Source organism: Toxorhynchites rutilus, chromosome 1 (assembly GCF_029784135.1).
Source record: "Toxorhynchites rutilus septentrionalis strain SRP chromosome 1, ASM2978413v1, whole genome shotgun sequence".
In the NCBI taxonomy this organism is placed as follows: domain Eukaryota; kingdom Metazoa; phylum Arthropoda; class Insecta; order Diptera; family Culicidae; genus Toxorhynchites; species Toxorhynchites rutilus.
In genome coordinates this window covers 105,901,267-105,922,224 of record NC_073744.1, presented here as the reverse complement: position 1 = coordinate 105,922,224, position 20,958 = coordinate 105,901,267, and the positions used below count along the sequence as shown (strand labels likewise).

General features: G+C 40.3%; 1 protein-coding gene across 17 annotated transcripts in view; it reads right to left on the bottom strand.

The window, feature by feature from the left end:
* Positions 1-20,958, bottom strand: part of LOC129762448 (teneurin-a) — a 305,694-nt gene that overhangs the window by 53,789 nt on the left and 230,947 nt on the right. For all 17 annotated transcript variants that reach the window (XM_055760685.1, XM_055760686.1, XM_055760687.1 and 14 more), the window contains 5 exons: positions 15,182-15,281; positions 15,053-15,120; positions 14,637-14,829; positions 13,118-14,493; positions 12,708-13,042 (listed from right to left, as the gene is read on the bottom strand). In XM_055760685.1, the coding sequence (XP_055616660.1) occupies positions 12,708-13,042; positions 13,118-14,493; positions 14,637-14,829; positions 15,053-15,120; positions 15,182-15,281 (2,072 nt within the window). The remainder of the gene's footprint in view (positions 1-12,707; positions 13,043-13,117; positions 14,494-14,636; positions 14,830-15,052; positions 15,121-15,181; positions 15,282-20,958) is intronic.

Below are 20,958 nucleotides of genomic sequence, written 5' to 3'. Positions count from 1 at the left end.
AATTTTCAGAGGGCCGTCACTGGACTGCTGAATGGTCTAGGCAACTCACACTTGCTGTCTATAACGAATCTACGCGACGGAAAGGAGAACGAAACAATAGCCGCGAATACTCGCATTGGTTGGGTCGTATGTGGTCGTGCAGGAGTTTTTCTCGGTTGAAAGCCTTGGAGCTGCTGTAGCTTCCAACTTGGAAGGAGTTGAGGATCAACGAGCACGCACAATTCTCGAAGAGACGACGGTTCAGACGGAAAGCGGAAAGTTCGAAACTCTAATTTGGGTCAAGACATCGAATCTCCGGACAGTAGACCGATGGCCGAGCATCGATGGACATGGCTGGAAAGGCGCCTTGAAAAAGACCAACAGCTCTAAGAGAGCGTAAGACAACAAGTGGCGGAATACGCATCGAAGGGCTACATCTACGTAGTAACAGCAGAGAAAATGGCAGAGTTCGATTCACGGCGTATCTGGTACCTCCCGTTAGGTGTGGAATTGAATCCAAACAAACCCGGAAACGTACGAGTTATTTGGGATGCGGTCGCGAAGGTGGAAGACGTGTCGCTGAATATGATACTCCTCAAGGGTCCTATCTCTTGACTTCACAGCTCCACGTAACTTTAGAATTTCGCGAACGGGAAGTCGCCTTTTCCGGTTACATTCAAGAAATGTTCCTGCAAGTTGGCATCAGGAAAAGCGATCAAAGTGCGTTGTTATTCGCCTCCTGTTGTTTGTCAGGACAACCGTTGAAAACTATGGCGTCTGACGCCATCATCTTTGGAGCCACTTGTTCTCCTGCAGTCACAATATGTGGAAAATCTGAACGCAACGAAGAATGAGCAAGAATACCCTAAGGCGGCGGCAGCAATAATAGATAAATACTATGTCGACGACTATCTTGTCGAACGTGTACGCGATTGTAAAGTCACTGGTGGTAATAAAAAAACAGTGCTGTATACTGTGTATTGTGCGAGCCTCTGGTACCTTGCTAAGCTGTAATCGTCGGAACAAAGGAGGATTTTACCCGATGGTGGTTCTATCGCTATTGCTGCACCGCTCTAGTGTTTCGTTGACGGGACACGTCCATATATTCCGTGACGCTGCCTGTGAAAAACACCTGCAACCGCTAAGGGAAATCAAATTGCGAGGGCCTTTTTCTTTTCTCTGGTGCGTTTATCTCGCTAGTGCGGAGGCTGAAGCGATCTATGCTGGTACGCTGAGAGTTTCTGAATCCGGAAAATTCTGTCGAACGTGTATGACGCGTTCATTGGTCGTAAAGGGTGAGCAGTTGGACACTTCTGGTACTCGTTAGAAGCGTACCGGTGGCCGCTCATCGCACGCAGCTACGGAGAACCAATGATGACCGATCACAGAGGCCGCACGTGGTTGTCGTTAGTCGGGAAGGGGAATCCGAACATGAAGTTCAAGGCATCAAGACGGAAGTCGATGATGATGATTCATCATTGAAATCGATGATGATGATTCATCATTGATTACTCTCGTGAATTTTGTAAATATCGGGCTAAGCTTTAAATTATGATTGGGAATTGTACAATAATAGAATTTTGAATTTTGAATTAATGAATTAGATGTTAGATTACGCCTGAAAAGTGACTTGGAAATAAACATCTGACAGACAGTCAGAACGTTTACGACCAGAGGGACAACTAATCGTGTTTCTAGTATGTGTCCGAAAAGTATCCATTAAGGTTCGTTGACCGGACTAGAGTTTAGTGAACTCTTTACAAATATGCTTAGTGGCCCGAACTTTGTATATTTTAGTTTGGAACATGTTCTTGGATTATCCTGGCTACCGATCAAACATTTGTTTTGCTTCACGATCAACCTGCACGGAGAAATGAAATCGTTAGTAGAGAGTTACGTTGTGCCTACGAAAATGATGATGCTGAGCTATATTGGGGCTGGTAGGCTCATTTGTCATGCGAGGACCTGCCTTCCTGTATAAGGAGGACGATCGTCCGACGAAAAGGTTCACCATGGCGAACGAAACCGAAGAAGAGCTGCGACCGGCGTACCTTTTTAGTCACTTTCTGTCAGTCCCAATGATCAATGTGTCACGATTCTCGAGATACGAAGCATGGCCTTGGCATCACTAACGTTTATTGTTGTTGTTTTCATTCTGGAATTTTGTTTCGCTTTTTCTGGTAGTTCTTTAAGTTTTAAATACCATCGAACTCTTTGTTTGTATCGTTCTTCGCTCTGTGTCTGAGTTGTAGTGAAAGTAGTGAAGCTGGTGAAGCTGTGAATCATCTCCGATCAATTGTGTCATACAACGCTACCCACTTCCACACTCATTTTTCCGATCGAAGCGCCTCTGCAGGAGAATTGCTGAAAGTGCTGTTATAGAGTCAATACCTGCTGCCTACATCTCGGAGCATCCATATTTCCAAACTACGCTAACGCAAAATTACGCAAACGTGCAGTCATGGAGAAGAAATGCGGAAACTGTGGCGAGGATGTCACCGGTATCGAACCTGCTGTATGCGGGTACTGTAGTACATTCTATCACGTTGGAGAAAATGCTCAGGTGTGTCCCGTACGGAGATGAACAATTTGTTTTCCAAGGGAGTCGCTATCTGGATTTATCCATGCAGATCAAATTTCGACGGCAACTACATTCGTAATTTGTTGAAAATACAGGCAGCGTGTTCATGTAGTGATTTGCAATCTCAAATTGCTCAACTGATAAAGCTTGTGCAGGAATTGGCATCGAAAGTTGAAAGTCATTGCAGTCATCCGTCGGTTGTGCTTCCTGGTTCAAATATTAAAATTTCTGGTAGTGTAATTTCGAAAAAGGGGATCGACAATGGCAGTGACTCGTGAAAGACAAAGTCATTGCTTCTCCACCGATGAAAGGCACTAAAGCAATCGACACAAATCTAATTGAGAGCAATGCTGTTTCCGAACCAAAATTCTGGTTGTACCTCACAGGATTTTGCCCTCTTGTTACCACCGAGGAAATTGAAATATTCGTGAAGAACGTCCTGGAACCAACGGATGAAGTGAACGTGGTAAAACTGTTCACCAACGATGATGACCAACCTAGACTCAACTTTGTATCGTTCAAAGTTGGATTGCGTCCTGAGTTGAAGGATAGAGCTTTATCACCTACAATTTGGCCGTTGGGTACCGGTCCCTCTACATTGTTGCTATTTACCTACCGCCCCGAACTTTATTCCGCACACGTTAACGCCATTCAGTTTATCACAAACCACGCTACTATAACGGATAGAATTATACTAGTAGGAGAGTTCAATCTTCCTAACTTGAAATGGCGGTTCAATGAGACTACAAGCGGTTATATTCCACCAAACGTAACCTCCGTGCATGAACAAATTCTTATGGAAACAATGTTCAATATTAGTTAGCGTTAAATTGACAGTTTCGTCAATTGTAATGGTAGATTGCTGGACCTGGCATTCGTCAATTTACCAGAGCATCTCGACCTAGTACTTTCTCCGTCTCCACTGCTACCGGTAGACAATCATCATGTGCCGCTTATTTTATTAATCGACAGGTGCTGTGACACGTCTCCTCTACCAGACGTCTGAGACGATAAGCGCAATTTGAACTTTCGGACATGTGATTTCAGTACACTGAATAACGTACTTGGTGATGTCGACTGGGGAGTGCTACTGCAGGATGGATCATTAGATGAGATAGTTGCGCCGTTCTACGACAAACTGCATAGAACAATTAACGATCATGTACCTAGAAGAAGACCATCGACTAGCTCAAGGTTTAATAAACCATGGTGGACACCGGACTTGCGTAATCTGCGCAACAACCTCAGAAAATCCCGTAAACGATTTTTTCTGTCACGATCCGACGCCGGCAGAGCCAATCTTCGTCAATTGGGAGCATCCTAAAAAGGATTACTCCAATCAACACACGAGAATTATGTGTCAAGGATCCAAGCAAGTTTTAAGCAAGACCCCTCACGTTTCTGGGATTTCGTCAAGCAACAAATTTTAAATAACCGTATCCCACATAACGTCAGCTACGATGGAGTAAATGCTCACAACAACACAGAAGCAGCAGACCTCTTCGCTACGTTCTTTGAAAGTGTATTCGGCAAAGGATTCCCGGTATAACCTTCCTGATCGTTTTCCTCATCCGAAGTTCTAAAGGCTCTTGAGGATCTCGACGTTAAGAAAGGTTCTGGTTCGGATGGCATTCCGCCATTGCTCTTGAAGAAATGTAGCGCTACACTCGCAGCACCAATTTCGTATACTACACTACAAGATCGGATATTTCCATCAGCATGGAAAATGACAATCATTGTGTAAATCCATAAAACAGGCAACTGTAACAGCGATTCAAACTATCGAGGTTATTCTTTACGTTGCAGCCTTCAAGTTTTTGAAAAATTGGTGCACAACGTTCTCTATAACGCAGTCTCGCCATTCATCTCTGAAAACCAGCATGGTTTCATGAAGCACCGCTCAACAACTACAAACTTGATGTGTTTTACGTATCCACCCTGACTCGCGAGATGGAATCGAGGAAACAGATTGACTCTATATACAGGTCGGACTCGATTATCCAGGATTCGATTATCCGGAAATTTAGACTCGATTATCCAGAGTATTCATTTTTGATTTTCGGAAATTTTGAATAATTTGTATAATAATTCCATATTGAATAGCCAATATGAGTATCAAATGAAAGGGCTTGACTAGTAGAATACAGTTATTTATGAAAAATCCAAATCCAAGATGGCGGCCATATTTTCTCAAAACCTCATCAATATGGATATTATTTATGAAAAATGCATATCCAAAATGGCCGCCACCACAAGATGGCACCATATATATTTTTTCACAATCCCATCAAAATGGGTATCAAATGACTAGTAGAACAGAGTTATTTATGAAAAATGCAAATCCAAGATGGCGGATTACATATTTTCTCAAAACCCCATCAATATGGATATCAAATGAAAGGGATTGACTAGTAGAACACAGTTACTTATGAAAAATGCAAATCCAATATGGCCGCCACCACAAGTAGGCACCATATATATTTTTTCACAACCCCATCAATATAGGTATCAAATGAAAGTGCTCGCCTGGTAGAACACAGTAAATCATGAAAAATAAAAATTCAAGATGGTCGCTGTTTCCACATGAACAATTACTATTCAATGGTTTCATTCAGATTGCCCTGTTCGTATGTATGTTTGAGTGTTTGTAGGGTTGTCCCACATTAATTGAAATTAATTTTTTAATTTTTTTTTTATTTTTTGGAAGACATACTTCTCTACAATAAAACCATTCACCTTTTTTTCAATTTTTATTTCTTACCTAACTTGCTTTGGAATATTTTGAGGATGTACTGTATTCTATTAGTCAAATCATTTCAATTAATACCGATATTATTACATCAGCAAGCCGTGGAATAAAGGTGACGTATAATTTTCATCATAACGAATATTTCAGATTTTCTTTGTGATTTTTCTTTCTCTAAGACATTTCAGCGTTTTGAAAACCTTTTCCGGAAGAAATAGTGCAGTTACTGGACCCATTTGTTCAGCGAGTGAAATTCCCCGAAGAAGATATTCGATTTTTGCATTTTCAAGTACTTTCGGTGTGTGAAGCTGTATTGAACCTTGGAACAGGATTTTTGAAGATTTCTTGCCACTGGAAAATATAAAGCAGCTAAGTTTTTGTTTTGTTTTATTCTATTTATCTGTTTCTTTATTTATTTAATTTTTTTTTTTTAATACATATATAATTATTTTAACTTCTGTGCGTGTTAGACGTTTTATGCTCTTTCTACTCTCAGTTTTGTTTCACAAATTTTTCTAAATGAAGGGGAACGAAACCTCCGATGTTGATATGACCATCGTAGATACTCCTCATGATTGTTTTTCTGAAGTTCGTCCTTCAAAGAAAAAGAAGAATCAATTACTGTCAAATTCGACACCCAACCCAACAAAAAATTCTACACATCCAACAAATGATCCTGTTTCAATCACCTCGGTTCAAAATCCAATTAATTCTCTTCAGCATTCAATCATTGAGAATGTTCCTTCCAAGAATCTTTCTCGAATTCGACAATACCAGAACGTTTCGGGATCATCGAAAACACGTTGGGTGGTATTCTTCCGTCCCAAAGGGAAACCTTTAAGGGTGACCCAAATTTGCAAAGACTTGAAGTCTAAGTACTCAAGTGTCTTGGAAATTACAAAAGTGAATAAAGACAAACTTCGTGTTGTGCTCTCGGATTGCAAAGACGCTAATGCGATTGTTAATAATTCTTTGTTCACTGATGAATATCGAGTGTATATTTCGGCACACATTGTTGAAATCGATGGTGTGGTTTCGGAAAAATCTCTCCAACTAAAAGATTTCGAAAACGCAGAGGGTATTTTTCATGATGTAAAACTTCCTCATGTGAAAATTTTGGAAGTAAGATCCCTGAATTCATTTTTAATGGATGGTAACGAAAAGAAATATTTCCCATCTGGTTCTTTCAGAATCTCCTTTGAGGGCACAGCTCTTCCAAATTATGTGCTCATTGATAAGCTTCGTCTTCCAGTTCGATTATTTACTCCCAAAATTATGACATGCACTAATTGCAAACAGTTAGGTCACACTAAAACCTTCTGTTGCAATAAAATTAAATGTTCTAAATGTGGAATCGACCATGATGAAAGCACTTGCAATAAGGATGCTGATAAATGCATTCTTTGTGGAGGTGTTCCTCACACAGTTAAGGAATGTCCAAAATACAAATCCCGTTCTATTAAACTTAAACAATCACTTAAGGATCGTTCTAAGCGAACCTTTGCTGATATTCTTAAGGCAGCTTCACCTCAGGTATCCGAGGTTTCAGAAAATCGTTTCTCTGTTTTCAGAGAATGATGAATCGGATACTACTTTCGATCCAATAATCGCGAGAAGAGCTAGAAAGAGAAAAAATACTTCCTCCTCCAAGCCTGCTAAAAAAAGAGGGTTATCCTCTAATCAACCAGAAGCTTCTTCTCATTTTTCTGCTCCTTCCAACAATCACCCTCCTGGTTGGGGATCCTCTAACTATGACGTTCATTTCCCTGAATTGTCATGTCATTCCAGATTCGCTTCTCAATCGGCTCCTGAACCCCAGTCATTTACAGGAGGTATTTCTTTTTCTTCGATTGTTGGATGGATCTTTGATATTTTCGGAATTTCAGATTCAATGAAATGTCTCATTTCTGCTTGGCTCCCTACTATCAGTCAGTTAGCTAAGCAAATGGTTTCAAAGTGGCCCCTCCTCTCCTTCATTAATTTCGATGCCTAATTTATTGAATGAGTCAGAGAAATCTACTATTTTACAGTGGAATTGTAGAAGTCTTCTACCAAAACTTGACTCTTTCAAGCAAATGCATCATTTTTTGAATTGTGATGTGTTTGCTTTATCTGAAATATGGCTTCGTTCGGACAATGTGTTAAACATCCATGATTTCAATATTATTCGTTTAGACCGTGATGATTCCTATGGAGGAGTTCTCATAGGTATTAAAAAATGCTATCCATTTTACAGGATTCCCTTGCCTTTAGTCACAGGAATTGAAATTCTTGCGTGTCAGGCACGTATCAAGGGTAGAGATTTGTGCATTGCTTCTATTTATATTCCTCCAAGTACAATGCTTAATTATCGAAACCTTGTGAATATAATTGAGCTTCTACCGCAACCTCATCTTATTTTAGGAGATTTCAACTCACATGGAATTGGTTGGGGTGAGTCTTTTGACGATCGCAGAGCTAATTCTATTTATGATCTATGCGATGAATTCAACATGACAATTTTGAATACAGGTGATATAACAAGAATTGCTCCATCACCAGGCCGCGCAAGTCGCTTAGATCTATCCCTTTGTTCTTCCTCTTTATCATTAGATTGTTATTTGAAGGTTATCCAAGATCCATATGGAAGTGATCATTTGCCAATCACCGTTTCTATTTCGAATTATTCTGAATCGTCAGGAACTATGAATGTTCAGCATGATTTATCTAGAAACATTGATTGGAAGAGATATTCTTCAATTATTTCAGAATCAGTGGCATTAGTTCATGAGTTACCCCCGTTAGAAGAGTATAATTTTCTAGCTGGATTAATTCATGATAGTGCTATTGATGCTCAGACGAAACGTTTTCCTGGGAATTCGTTTCGCAGTCGTCCTCCTAATCTGTGGTGGGATCAAGATTGCACAGATCTTTATAAAGAAAAATCGAATGCGTTCAAGGATTGGCGTAAATCGGGTTCCTGCGAACGTTACGACAATTACATTTATCTGGAGCGTAAATTCAAAATTTCATAAAAGCCAAAAAAGAGGTTATTGGCGTAATTTTGTGAATGGGCTTTCCCGAGAGTCTTCTTTGAGCACTCTTTGGAGAGTTGCCAGACAAATGAGAAATTCTTCTCATTCAAATGAACAGATTGAATATTCTGAAAGGTGGATTTTTAACTTTGCCAAGAAGATATGCCCAGATTCAGCCCCCGCTCCACCTCCCTTCCTGGAGACATCTGATGATATTGCTCCTCCATTCAGTATGGCTGAATTTTCGCTTGCACTTCTGTCATGTTACAATTCGGCTCCGGGGTCAGATAGGATCAAACTCAACTTATTGAAAAACCTTCCTGATAATGCGAAGAAACGTTTGTTAAAATTGTTCAATGTTTTTCTTGAGCAGAACGTTGTTCCACATGAGTGGCGACAGATCAAAGTTATAGCTATTCTGAAACCTGGTAAACCTGCGTCTGATTATAATTCTGATAGACCAATAGCAATGCTTTCTTGCATTCGCAAATTATTAGAGAAAATGATTATAAGTCGCTTAGACAGCTGGATAGAATCCAACAACCTTCTCTCACCTTCGCAGTTCGGGTTTCGTAGAGGCAAAGGATCTAATGATTGTCTTGCTCTGCTTTCATCAGAGGTTGACATCGCCTTGAGTAAAAAGCAACAAATGGCATCAGTGTTCCTAGACATCAAGGGTGCCTTTGATTCAGTTTCCATTGAGGTTCTTTTTAAAAAACTTCATCTAAATGGGTTTTCTCCAAAATTAAATAGTTTTCGTTTTTACCTTATGCGTGAAAAACATATGAGTTTTTCCCATGGTTCTTCGTCAGTTTTACGAATTAGCTACATGGGTCTCCCTCAAGGCTCATGTCTTAGTCCAATCCTTTACAACTTTTATGTAAATGACATTGATGTTTGTTTATCAGGTAATTGTACTTTGAGACAATATGCAGATGATTGCGTAGTGTCGGTAATGGACAAAGACAGTATTGATCTGTATAATCCCTTGCAGATTTCTCTTGATAATTTGGTTGATTGGGCTTGTAAATTGGGTTTTGAGTTTTCTACTGAAAAGTCAGAGATGGTTGTGTTTTCAAGAAAACACCATCCTGCTCAACTGCAACTTAAACTTTTGGGTAGAACAATTAGGCTCTCTTTGTCATTCAAGTATTTAGGAGTTGTGTTTGACTCCAGAGGCACATGGGGTAAACACATAGGCTACTTGAAACAAAAATGTCAGAAACGAATAAATTTTCTTCGATCCATAACAGGGACTTGGTGGGGGGCCCATCCTGACGACTTAATTAGGTTGTATAAACAACCGTTCTATCTGTTATGGAGTATGGAAGTTTTTGCTTCAGATCCGCTGCCCGTACTCATATTCTGCAACTGGAGAGAATTCAATATCGCTGTTTGCGTATTGCTCTAGGATGTATGCAGTCAGCGCATACAATGAGCCTAGAAATTTTAGCTGGCATCCTTCCTCTTTCTGTGCGCTTTTTCGAGTTATCATTCCGTTTTTTGATTCGTTGTGAAACACTCAATCCGATAGTGATAGCAAACTTTGAAAAAATGCTAACCTTAGGTACTCAATCTAAGCGAATGTTACTATATCATGAATTTCTGACCCTGGAAAGCCCATCGGATTCATCTGGTTTCCAATCCATTCCTTCAATTTTGTTCAATCCTTCTATTAATTGACTTGACAATGAAAGTTTATGTTAGTGGTATTTCAGGTGATCTCCGCCAAATAGTTATGCCTGCAATATTCTTGTCAAGATATAAACATATTGACTCAACCAAAACTTTTTTTACTGATGGATCCAGTCTTCATGGTTCCACAGGCTTTGGGGTATTAATAATTGACTTCTCCACATTCCGTAAGCTTAGTTTACCTTGTTCGGTGTTTGTTGCGGAATTGGCTGCGATATACACTGCTTTACAACATATTCAGTCCTTGTCACCCGAACATTTTTACATCTTTTCTGATAGTCTCAGCTCTTTAGAGGCACTTCGTTCGGTAAGGTCTAGATATTCTTCGTATTTCTTGTGTGGAATCCAACAGCTTTTAAGTGTTTTGATGAGTAGATCATTTAATATCACTTTTGTATGGATTCCCTCTCATTGTTCGATACCAGGAAATGAAAAAGCAGATTTTCTAGCTAAAAAGGGCGCTATGGAAGGAGTCTTATTTCATAGGCCCATTACTTTTGATGAATATCTCAATATTCCTCGTGAACGTGCACTTGAATCTTGGCAGACAAGTTGGAATGGAAGTGATAAAGGTCGGTGGCTGTATTCTATCATTCCTAAAGTTTCCCTCAAATCATGGTTCAAAGGATATAATTATTCTCGTGATTTCATACGGGTAGTGTGCAGACTAATGTCTAATCATTATTCCTCGAATGCACATCTTTTCCGAATTAATATTAGTGATAGTAACTTATGTGTTTGCGGTATAAGTTATCACGATATTGATCACATTGTGTGGTATTGCTCTGATTTTCAAAATAACAGGTTATCTTTAATAGAAAATTTCCGCGAAAAGGGAATGACACCCTATGTTTCGATCCGCGACGTTCTGGCTACACGCAATCTCGATGCTATTTCGTTGATATATTATTTCCTCAAGTCCATACACTTTCAAGTAGGAGTATGTGTGTATTTTTTCTGTTATTTTGAATTATCGTTTACATCTCCAACTTTTTTTGTTTTTTGTTATTAATAATTCTATTATTTACCAATAATCTATGGTTTTAATGTTTTCATTTTTCTCCAACTATTTCCCTCAGAACTTAAACACATTCAGATTCACGCATTCGCACGCAATCTTCAAGGAGGTGGTTAACTCTATCAAAAAATCCTCAAGAAGAAGCCTCAAATATTATTTTATTATGTATTGTTATATAATTATTTATATTGTATCATTTCTTGAAAAATCTATAGGGTTTTTATGCCTTTTTGAAAAAGAACATTTGCATAGTTCTACTCACAAGGGCTTTTCCCTATTCACAAACACGGCTCATTGATGCTTAACGTTGCTGAGCCAATTGAAAATAAATGATTTAAATAAAAAAAAAATACCAATATTGGGGGGATTGTTAAAAATACATAGTCAACCATTTAGTGGCGGCGACCCTTTTAAATTTATGTTGTTTATCATGTTTTGCGTTATCCAAGTCAAGCTATTCAGTCAATTTTTAGGGGCGGCCAAATTGATTTTTTCAAGATCATGGAATACGCAGTTTTATAATCACAGTAGAATTAAAGATGTCTTCCAAATTTCAGATCAATCAGTCAACAAGAACGGGTTCAATTTTCTATTAATGTGGGACAAATAATCAAACATTCAAACATACATACAAACAGGTCAAGCTTAATGAAACTATTTTCAAAGTAATTAGTTAAATGGGGACTGCGTTCATCTTGGATTTGGATTTTCCATGATCTGCTATGTTCTACTAGTCGAGCACTTTTATTTGATACCCATATTGATGAGGTTTTGAAAAAAAATATATATGGCGCCATTTTGTGTTGACAGCCATTTTGGATTTGCATTTTTTTATAAATAGAACGATTTAAATGTGGTATTGACATGGTGTGACAATAATGGTTGCGGGTTAATAGGAACAAATGTATGGTGAGCTGATATCATCGAGAACCTTGGTGATTTCTTCTACGAAGACCTCCAAACAGTAAACCCCATCCCAACGAAGTAACAGTACCTCTACGCCCAAATCCTAAGGGATGTTATGCTGTCACAAGAAGATTGGGAGATGCCCCTAAAATGGCAGTTTATGCAGGATAACGATCCGAAGCACACTGCCAAGACCGTCAAAAGTGGTTCCAGGATAACAAAGTCGATGTCATGGAGTGGCCACCGCAGTCACCGGAACTAAACCCTATAGAGAACCTATGGGAGATCGTAAAAAGATCGGTGTACACGGAGAAGTCGAAGAATAAGCAGCAACTGTTGGATAGAATCCAAGCTTGTTGGTACACCATCCCGGTCACCACGTGCCAGAAGCTGGTGGAATCCATGTCGAACCCTAGAAGCTTTTAACGGTATGAGTTTTCTTGTCTTTATTTTTTTACCCTAATTTTAAAACCGATCTTAATTTTTGTCGCGTCATTTGTCAAGTATGCTTAAAACATATTTTTTAATAAATGACTATTGTTTTAACTACAGATGTTATAAATTTCTTAGAAAAATGCAAATAAATTATTATAAATGGATTGAAGCACTGGATTGGATTATTTTTTTCTTAAAATTTTGTCACTTTCAAATTACACGCATTCAAATTTTAATCGTGACACCCTTCTATTAGAGTTTATAATGAAATAAAAGAACAAGCAGAAAGTAGGACTGACGATAGTCGAATTTCGAAATAACGAATTAATGTACCTTGATCGGCAATATTGATGACGCCATCTTGCGCAACAGCAATGGCCGAAATTGCTTGAAATTTGATGTTTGATGACAGAATTGTTTCCGATTGTGGAGCTGACACCTCTTCTTTTCTACTTTTGGCAGCCCCGCTCGGGAAATTTCCGTAATTGTTACACGAACACCCGGTCATCATCATCATCACAGAAGGGTTCTGTTGCATAGAAGTGGTAGTGGAGAGCCCTCCATTACTGCCATATTTGATTGGGCCCTTGGTTGTAGGCGTCATTGTGCTGTAATTATTGACCATTGTGTTCGGATTACTGCTGCCATTGTAGCACTCACATGTTTGCCTGAACAAAAAAAAAACGAAGTTTATCAATTCGGTACATTTTATAATTGGAATGAAATAATGACGCTAATCTTACATTCCATTTTCCAGCTTGCCCGCAAATGAACGCATATTTCCAGCTGAATCAACAACGCGTATGGAATTTACCCGTCTTGAATCTGTGTCTGCTATGTATAGATCACCAGAAGGCGCAAAATCCATTGCCACAACTGTGCCGAGGACATCTTCCGAAGTTGTTTTGTTATGTTCATCATTTCCGTTGCAATGCAAAGGTACCCCAGCGACGACTTTTATTTTCATGTCCGCAGTTAGTTTTAGTACAAGTCGATCGTCGATAAAATGCAACGATCCGTCTAATGGGTTCAATGCAAGTCCCGTAGGCCATTGCAATTGAGCTCTGGTTGCCAGCAATGCTCCACGGCATGGAGCGGGGCTCCAGTGGTTATGATGCCCATGATGGCCTATTAGGGTGTGTATTATTCCCTTTGGATCAACCGCACGGATATTTGTTCCGTCTGCTATATACATTGTTTTGTCAGCTGCAATCGTAATGCCTTTTGGATGAGATAATCTGGCTTGTTTGGCAGGACCGCCATCACCGCAATTCTCTTCATCCCCAGGAATACAACGTTGACCGCTTCCAACTACCACGTCACTGTTAGAGCTTGGATCCGGAACATTTTCCAATTGAACAACTCTCAAGATTCTGTGCTTCTCGGGATCCGATATGTAGAGATGTCCATCTGCTGGTGAAACGCTTAGGTAGTACTGATAAGCAACTTGCGTGGTTTCAAGCTCAAGTACGGTAAAAACACTGCCATTGGTGGTGATTCTACGAACCATGTTGAAATCGCCGACATAAAGACTACCATCTGGTCCTGAAGTGAGGGCTACAGGAGTTAAAAGTTTGGCGTGTTTTGATAATCCGTTACAATGATCCTTGCATATAAGCGGGCGTTGTTGGCCATCCCCCATTATCTGTTTAACGATTCGCGGATATTCTTTCAGGTGCAGAGTTGTGCCGTCACCTTTCTGAAGTATACCTTCGTGAAAATTGTAATGATGATGTATATCGAGACCCCAGCCGCCAATATCCGAAATGTCGACATCAAATCCTTGCAGCTTCGCTGTCTGTGTTTCCCACACAATGTCTTTACAGGTGGAATGTTGATAGCCAATAGAAATACGGGCAACGGCTGTGCCATAAACTTTTTGTTTATACACGTTACGTTTGTTCCATGCAAAGATGTAACTCAAGTTGGGATCGGCCTCATATGTTTTTACGTGAAGTGATCCCTCGATTTGAACCCCGATGTGAACATGTGTTAAGGTTTCCGGAATCTTATCGTGAGTTAATTGCATACGTACGATGCTTTTGTATCCTGACGCTTGCGATGATTGATACGTTAGATACAGGTTCGAGCCTGGTATCCGAATTGATTCCTGTACGATCTGCAGAGGAAGGCGAGCAAAAAACATCAATTTAAATGTTGGTTTGAAATGAATCTAAAAGATAAATACTGGTGTAGACTGAGTATAGTGGATTTAACCATCCATTAACTATAAGTTGATTTCAGAAAAAAATGTTCACTCACCTGAGTTTCAGCAAATATCACACTTTTTCCTGGCATAGAGCCAACACCATTTGGCATCCACGTGCTTGTAAGCTGCGGTTTCAAAAGCTCATGTTCATGTTCCAGACATATTACTACCGGCGAGGGATTGTCTTCCAGGAATCGGTATTGTGAAGTGCTGAGGAAGCTATATGCTGGATTTGATGGAACAGGCCTGGCGAAAAGATATGTCTTTGAAAAATCAAAATACACAAAACATACACAATATACAAAATATATAATACACAAAAATCACACAATCTTGAATGAGTATGAATGAAAATTCTAGGAATAAAACTATGTTGCGAAGGCAAAGTTTCTCTAGGAAGCGTCATTTAAGAACAGGATGGAGAAGATACGGTCGCATGATTTTGTTCAAAACAGAGAATCGGACTTACTTGACAGTCAACCTGGATTGTTCATCTTCATCATTCAGTTGCATTTGTACTGGAGGAAGAACAACTATCTGTAAAACATAATCAGTGGGTTTGTTGTTGCTCAAAAGGCCACACATCAAAGAAACCAACCTGATTCCATGGAACGAATACAGTTCGAGTTAGCGGTCTAAATGGTGATCTTTGGAATTGTAATGTTACTGCCCCACCTCCATTCACCAGCACATCAAACCTAATCGAAAAAAACACAATAAAATTACTTACACACCCTTCACCTAAAATACTTGTTACTACATTATGATTATTATTATTATTTCTCAAAATTGGTAAAATAGAACTTCGAGCACTTTGGCGGCTAGTAATCGTTTACATATTAATATTGAACTCCCGGCCACGTCAGGTTAACGCCATATGAGCCGTGATAAAAATATATGTTTTGGAAAAAAACAACCTCGAGCAAACTCCGGGACGGGAGTTTTACACGAGGACGAGGCACATTACCATCGACGACAATTAGATCCTGATTGCGACAAACTGGTTATGGCATGGAAAACGGAAAAGATGAGGAAACGAATTAAATTCGATGCTAAACATTCGTGATATTCTGCTCCCTGAGTAAGGATGGCTGACCCTTCCTGAAACGGCGCGTGAGTTAATGATGCAACTGCCTTTGTCTCGGTAAATCCTTGGCGACAAAAAGCGACTATGTACAACGATAGGAAATAGTGGTCCGGTGGGGAACACAAAAATATGGGAAACTTTGAACATGCTCCAACAAACGATGGAGAGGAGATTGTGTACACGAGAAGCGGAAGAATGTAAAGATAGCCTCGAGTGGCCACAAAGAGTACCAGCAATATCAAATCACAAGGTGAGCAACAAGCATTCCAGAAAGATCTTGGTACCGACTATCAACAGTTCGCCTTCCATCCGTGTATGGGTACCAACAATTACTTCGTGACCTTCGGATACGTGATAGTCGAAGCCAACAGGAACCGTCAGCATATGAAAATGGTTACACTGGAGCTGGAAAAGGCATACAACAGGACATGGTAGTGCTGAAAACTTTAACAGATTGGGGGGTAGACGGTAAATTACTACACTTCATCGAGAACTTCACCGCACACCGGTCAAAGTTGGTAATATCAACTCCCGAGTTTTCCATGAGGAATCATAGAAGAAAAATACCGTCTCCACGAGATCAGATATTCGGACGGCACAAAAGAACCATCAGGAGTTGGATTTGGGGTAAGTGATAGTAATAATAGTCTAATTTCCAGCAAGAAACTCGCGGACATCTACCAGGTCTTCGGCCGAGGTGGTTGGCATCTTCGAAACAACCACAATTTCATCTTCCAAGCCGTTGTTGGTCGTCTCCGATTCGGCGAGTGCCATCGGTGCGACCGGGTCCAAACTTCATGGGTACAGATCATCAGGAAGTACCTATTGCCCGACACTGTGCTCATGTGGGTCTCCGGACACAACGGCATCGCAAGGAATGAAGCGGTCAACCGATTTGCCGGAATCGGTCACACCTGACCGTTTTTCACTCGGGACGAGCCGCTGGACGACGTGAAGTTGTGGATCACCAACTCTTTTCGCACCCTTTGGATTGAAATGTGGTTCGCAGAGAGAGGGCAATTTCTCAGAAAATTCAAGGGTTACTCTGCGACGACTGCCAAGTTCACAACTTCGTCCAACACTTCCTGTGTGGTTACCCGAAATATAATAATCTGCGAAACCTCCACGGAATGAGCGGGAGTATACGAGATGTCTTGAGTGACGATTCAGCGAAAGTAGCAGCGTTTTTTTGCTACTTAAAAGATGTAATTCCAAATGAAATCGACAAATGACAAAACATGAGTATTTTTGATTTGAATGAAAGTTTGTATTCCGTTTGGGTTGGAGGAAATATGAGTTTTCCACAGTAATTGGGATTTTTTTCAAGTGTAGTTTTTGAAAAGGGCGTATTGATTTTAGTAAGAGAAATCTTCGATAATTCATATCTCAAAAACTATGAGTTGAATCGAAACAGTGTCTTAGAAAGAGTTATAGTGTATTGATGTTAAAATATGAAAAAAATTACACTGAGAAAAAATTTAGTACTCTTTTTTTATTTATAAAAAAAACTTTAATATCTAATATCAGCAATATCTAAAATATATATATATATTTTTTTTATTTTTCCATATTAAATAGAAGTTATTTAGAAAATTTTAAAAAATGAGTCCAAGATGGTAAAACTATTTTTGACAAACGTCGTGGAACATCGAATTTTTATGAATTTTCGTAACATCGAATTTTTGTATGTTACCGATCAATTTTAGCCACAAATTATGAATCCTGATGTAATTTAAAATAAGAAAGCTGTTTATCAATCTTCTTCTAAATGCAGCCATTCTCGAGTTATTTGAAAAAAAAAACAAATTGAAATTTGAAAAGTTCAAAATTTTCAGTTTTTATCGTGTTTGGTATTAAAATGTATGTTAGAGGCGAATGAACTGCAAAGTTTAAAGCCTCTTAAAAACAAAGAAGAAGAAGAAGAATGTATGTTTTCGGATACGCTGAGTTTATTTTTCAACTCTGTTTCACCAAAAACCAAAAGGGTAGGGGGGAGGTGTCGGTATTGGCAAGGAGACAAAGTTCAAGATTTTCAGTTTTTATCGTGTTTGGTATCAAAATGCATGTTTCCGGTTACCCAGAGGTGGTGGCTTTCGGATGAAAAACTTAAGTGCTGAGTAATAAAAGACAATTTGAGGGAACACCTTCATTAAAAAAGTTTTGCGGGGAAATGCGAGGCAAGTTTTATAAGTCCATCCGAAGCAAAATTAAACTTCCAAAATAGTACTTACTTTGTGTGGAGTTAACACATACTCAACCAACCAAATTTTGAAACTGACAACGAATGAAAATTCTCCGTTAAAAATGCTTCAAGAAACTTCATAAAAACACATGTTAGAAAAGCACACGCGAAATAGTGGCACCGGCGAGCATACGAAACTGGTATCTTATCGCGTTGCCAGAGCAATGATCCGCGCGCGGAATGCGGTGAAACACACGATCCTAGATGCCCTGAACATCCTGTGCGCCGAGGCGTTACGCAAATTGAAGGTCCCTGGCTACCTCTACAGGATACTTCCAGGTAATTTCCAGAATCGCATCTTGGTATACAATACAGAAAGAGGGCAGAAACTGAAGAACATTTCGGCGGGAGTTCCACAAGGTTCCATCATAGGTCCAAAACATTGGAACACGATGTACGACGGTAGCTACGCTGCAGCTACCCAGAAGTGTGGAGATCGTGGACGACATCGTAACCACGATTATCAACAAAACGCTGTTGGCGACTGAGACTGAGCAATCGCGAAACAGTACCGCTGGTAGTAATTTCGGTCGGAGAACGTACCATCGTTAAGTAAAACACTCTGGAGCTATGATTAATACCGGCTAAATTTCAATCAGCATATCGACTATGCTAGTGTGAAGACGGCAAAGGCCATCAACGTCGATCCTGTACAGCACATTTCGGTTCATGGCCTTGCAAATCATGAGTCCATCTCATCAGAAGCTGTGTTTGTAATCGCCGGGATTATTCGTATCTGCATTACTTTGGTGGAATACCTGCGTTCTACAAGCGGAGGCAAACCAGAGGTATCCAGAAATTGATTAGAATTGAGTCGATGGATAAATAGCAGTATGAATGGGACACGACGGAGAACGGTGAATGGACGTACAGGCTTATTCCGGTACTATCGACCTAATTGAACAGAAAGCACGGAGCGTTAATTTTGTACGTTCCTGTCTGGGCAATATTTAAATCGATTCGGGCACTCAATGTCACCCTTCTGTCCAGAGTGTGGAGATGTCGAGGAAACACCGAAGCACGTCGTTTTTTTCTGTCCCAGATTCGTCGCAAGACGTGAGGAGCTGCCTGCCCTCCATGTTGGGAATATTGTGACTGAAGTGTGTCGTGGCAAGGGTATCTGGAATGCCGTGATCAGCCCAATCACACAAATCATGTCTGAGCTGCAGCGGGAGTGGGTACACGCCTCGTCGGATAACTGGCGAAATGGAATGTAAGCGGTGGAGTGAACAACAAAGTGCGTGCTGGCAACGCCTGGTCGTGAAATGGAAGGTGGGACACTGCGAGGGTCGGTTCAACGGAGATAGGAACAACGAGGGCGTATTCCAATCGATGCAAACCCCACGAGAGTAGCTGTGACGGAGTGCGTGTCACGTTGGAGGGCACTTCTCGTAATCAGTGCAAGTCTCGACAGATGAGAAACCCCCCGATGGTGACTGTGAAGCAGTCTTCCGAAAAACACTTACACATATCCACGCGATGTGAAAATTCCATGTTTTTGTTTGAACTCGAACATGATTTTCGCTAGTGTTGGATGTCTATCCCAAACCCGAACACACAAACACAACATGCGAACACAACACGATGTTTATAATTCAAGAACATGATGTACAAACATATCACCCGATGTCGCAGCATTCATTGCTTCCGTTTCGTTTCTTTTCATGCACGGAAGAAAATTATCCATCCTAAACCATTTCTTCGTAGAATACTTTTTCACAGAAACGAACTTGAAATCTAGTTCGCATCACAAAGATTGCATGAACTAAGAGGCTATGAGTTCTTGCACGTTTTGCAAGTCTGATTAAATAATCCTTGGTTTCGTGTGAAGAAAACATTCTCTATATAGAAAGAAGCTTTCTATGAGAATTATTTTGTGTGCAAGTTGCCAATCGAAGTCTGGGGAACCGACTGCGCAGCGGACGACTTCGTACAAATGCTGGCCAAATAAATAAAATTAGTTTTAGATGCATGACTTCAGGAAAGTTTGCCGATATTCTTGATATTTTTATGAAAGTTTGATTAGGGCGGTCCAAGTTAGGGGTAAATAAATAAAATTAGTTTTAGATGCATGTTTTCAGGAAAGTTTACAGATATTCTTAATATTTTTATGATAGCTTGATTAGGGCGGTCCAAGTTAGGGCGTTCAAAAAACCAATTCCGAAAATATCATTTTGCAGGGTAATGTTTCTAAAAAAAATTCTGCATCAAACGCATAAAATGAGTTGAGTTGAAACCAATTGTCACCTGCAAAATTATTATGGAAAAATCTGTACCATATTCATGATTAGCTTTTGAGATGACGATTTGTGAACGAATTACAATCAACCCTCCTTTAACCCTTTGCGGTCGTATTCAATTTGGGCATGGGTATCGTACTGGTCGGAATTATATTTTACGAGAAATAAACATTTTCTTACGTCGAGTGGGGATCGCACCCACAAAAACCAAGCCCTCTACTCGTAGCCTCATTCCCCCCGGGACCACATCTAGGCGACTACTTCAGGGGGCGGCTGTGCTCATGCACTTCACGAGTTTTCAACGCAAACTAGCGTTGATCCTTCCCTTTTTCTCTATATTCTTATTCACCATTCGTTGCTCTCCACTACGCTTATGACCATTTTGCAGGTATCCATTTGCCCCTCCAACTTAACGCGCGCCCCGTCACAGTCACCCTCGCAGGATTTCTCTTCCCAACGGAGCGCCGATTAGGTAGTGCCCTCCAACATGACGCGCACTCCGTCACAGCTACTCTCGTGGGGGTATGCACCAGTTTGTCGATGGCTTCCTCCATGATGCTCGCTCCTTCGAAATGTTCGCAGTGTTCCTCCATCCAGGCCACGATAAGGCGTTGACAGGCAGGCATTTTTTTTTGTTCTTCGCGACAGCATCCGTTTACCTGTCAAGACGTGCACCGATTAGGAAGCGCCCTCCAACTTGACGCGCGCCCCGTCACAGCCACCCTCGCAGGATTTCTCTTCCCAACGGAGCGCCGATTAGGTAGTGCCCTCCAACATAACGCGCACTCCGTCACAGCAACTCTCGT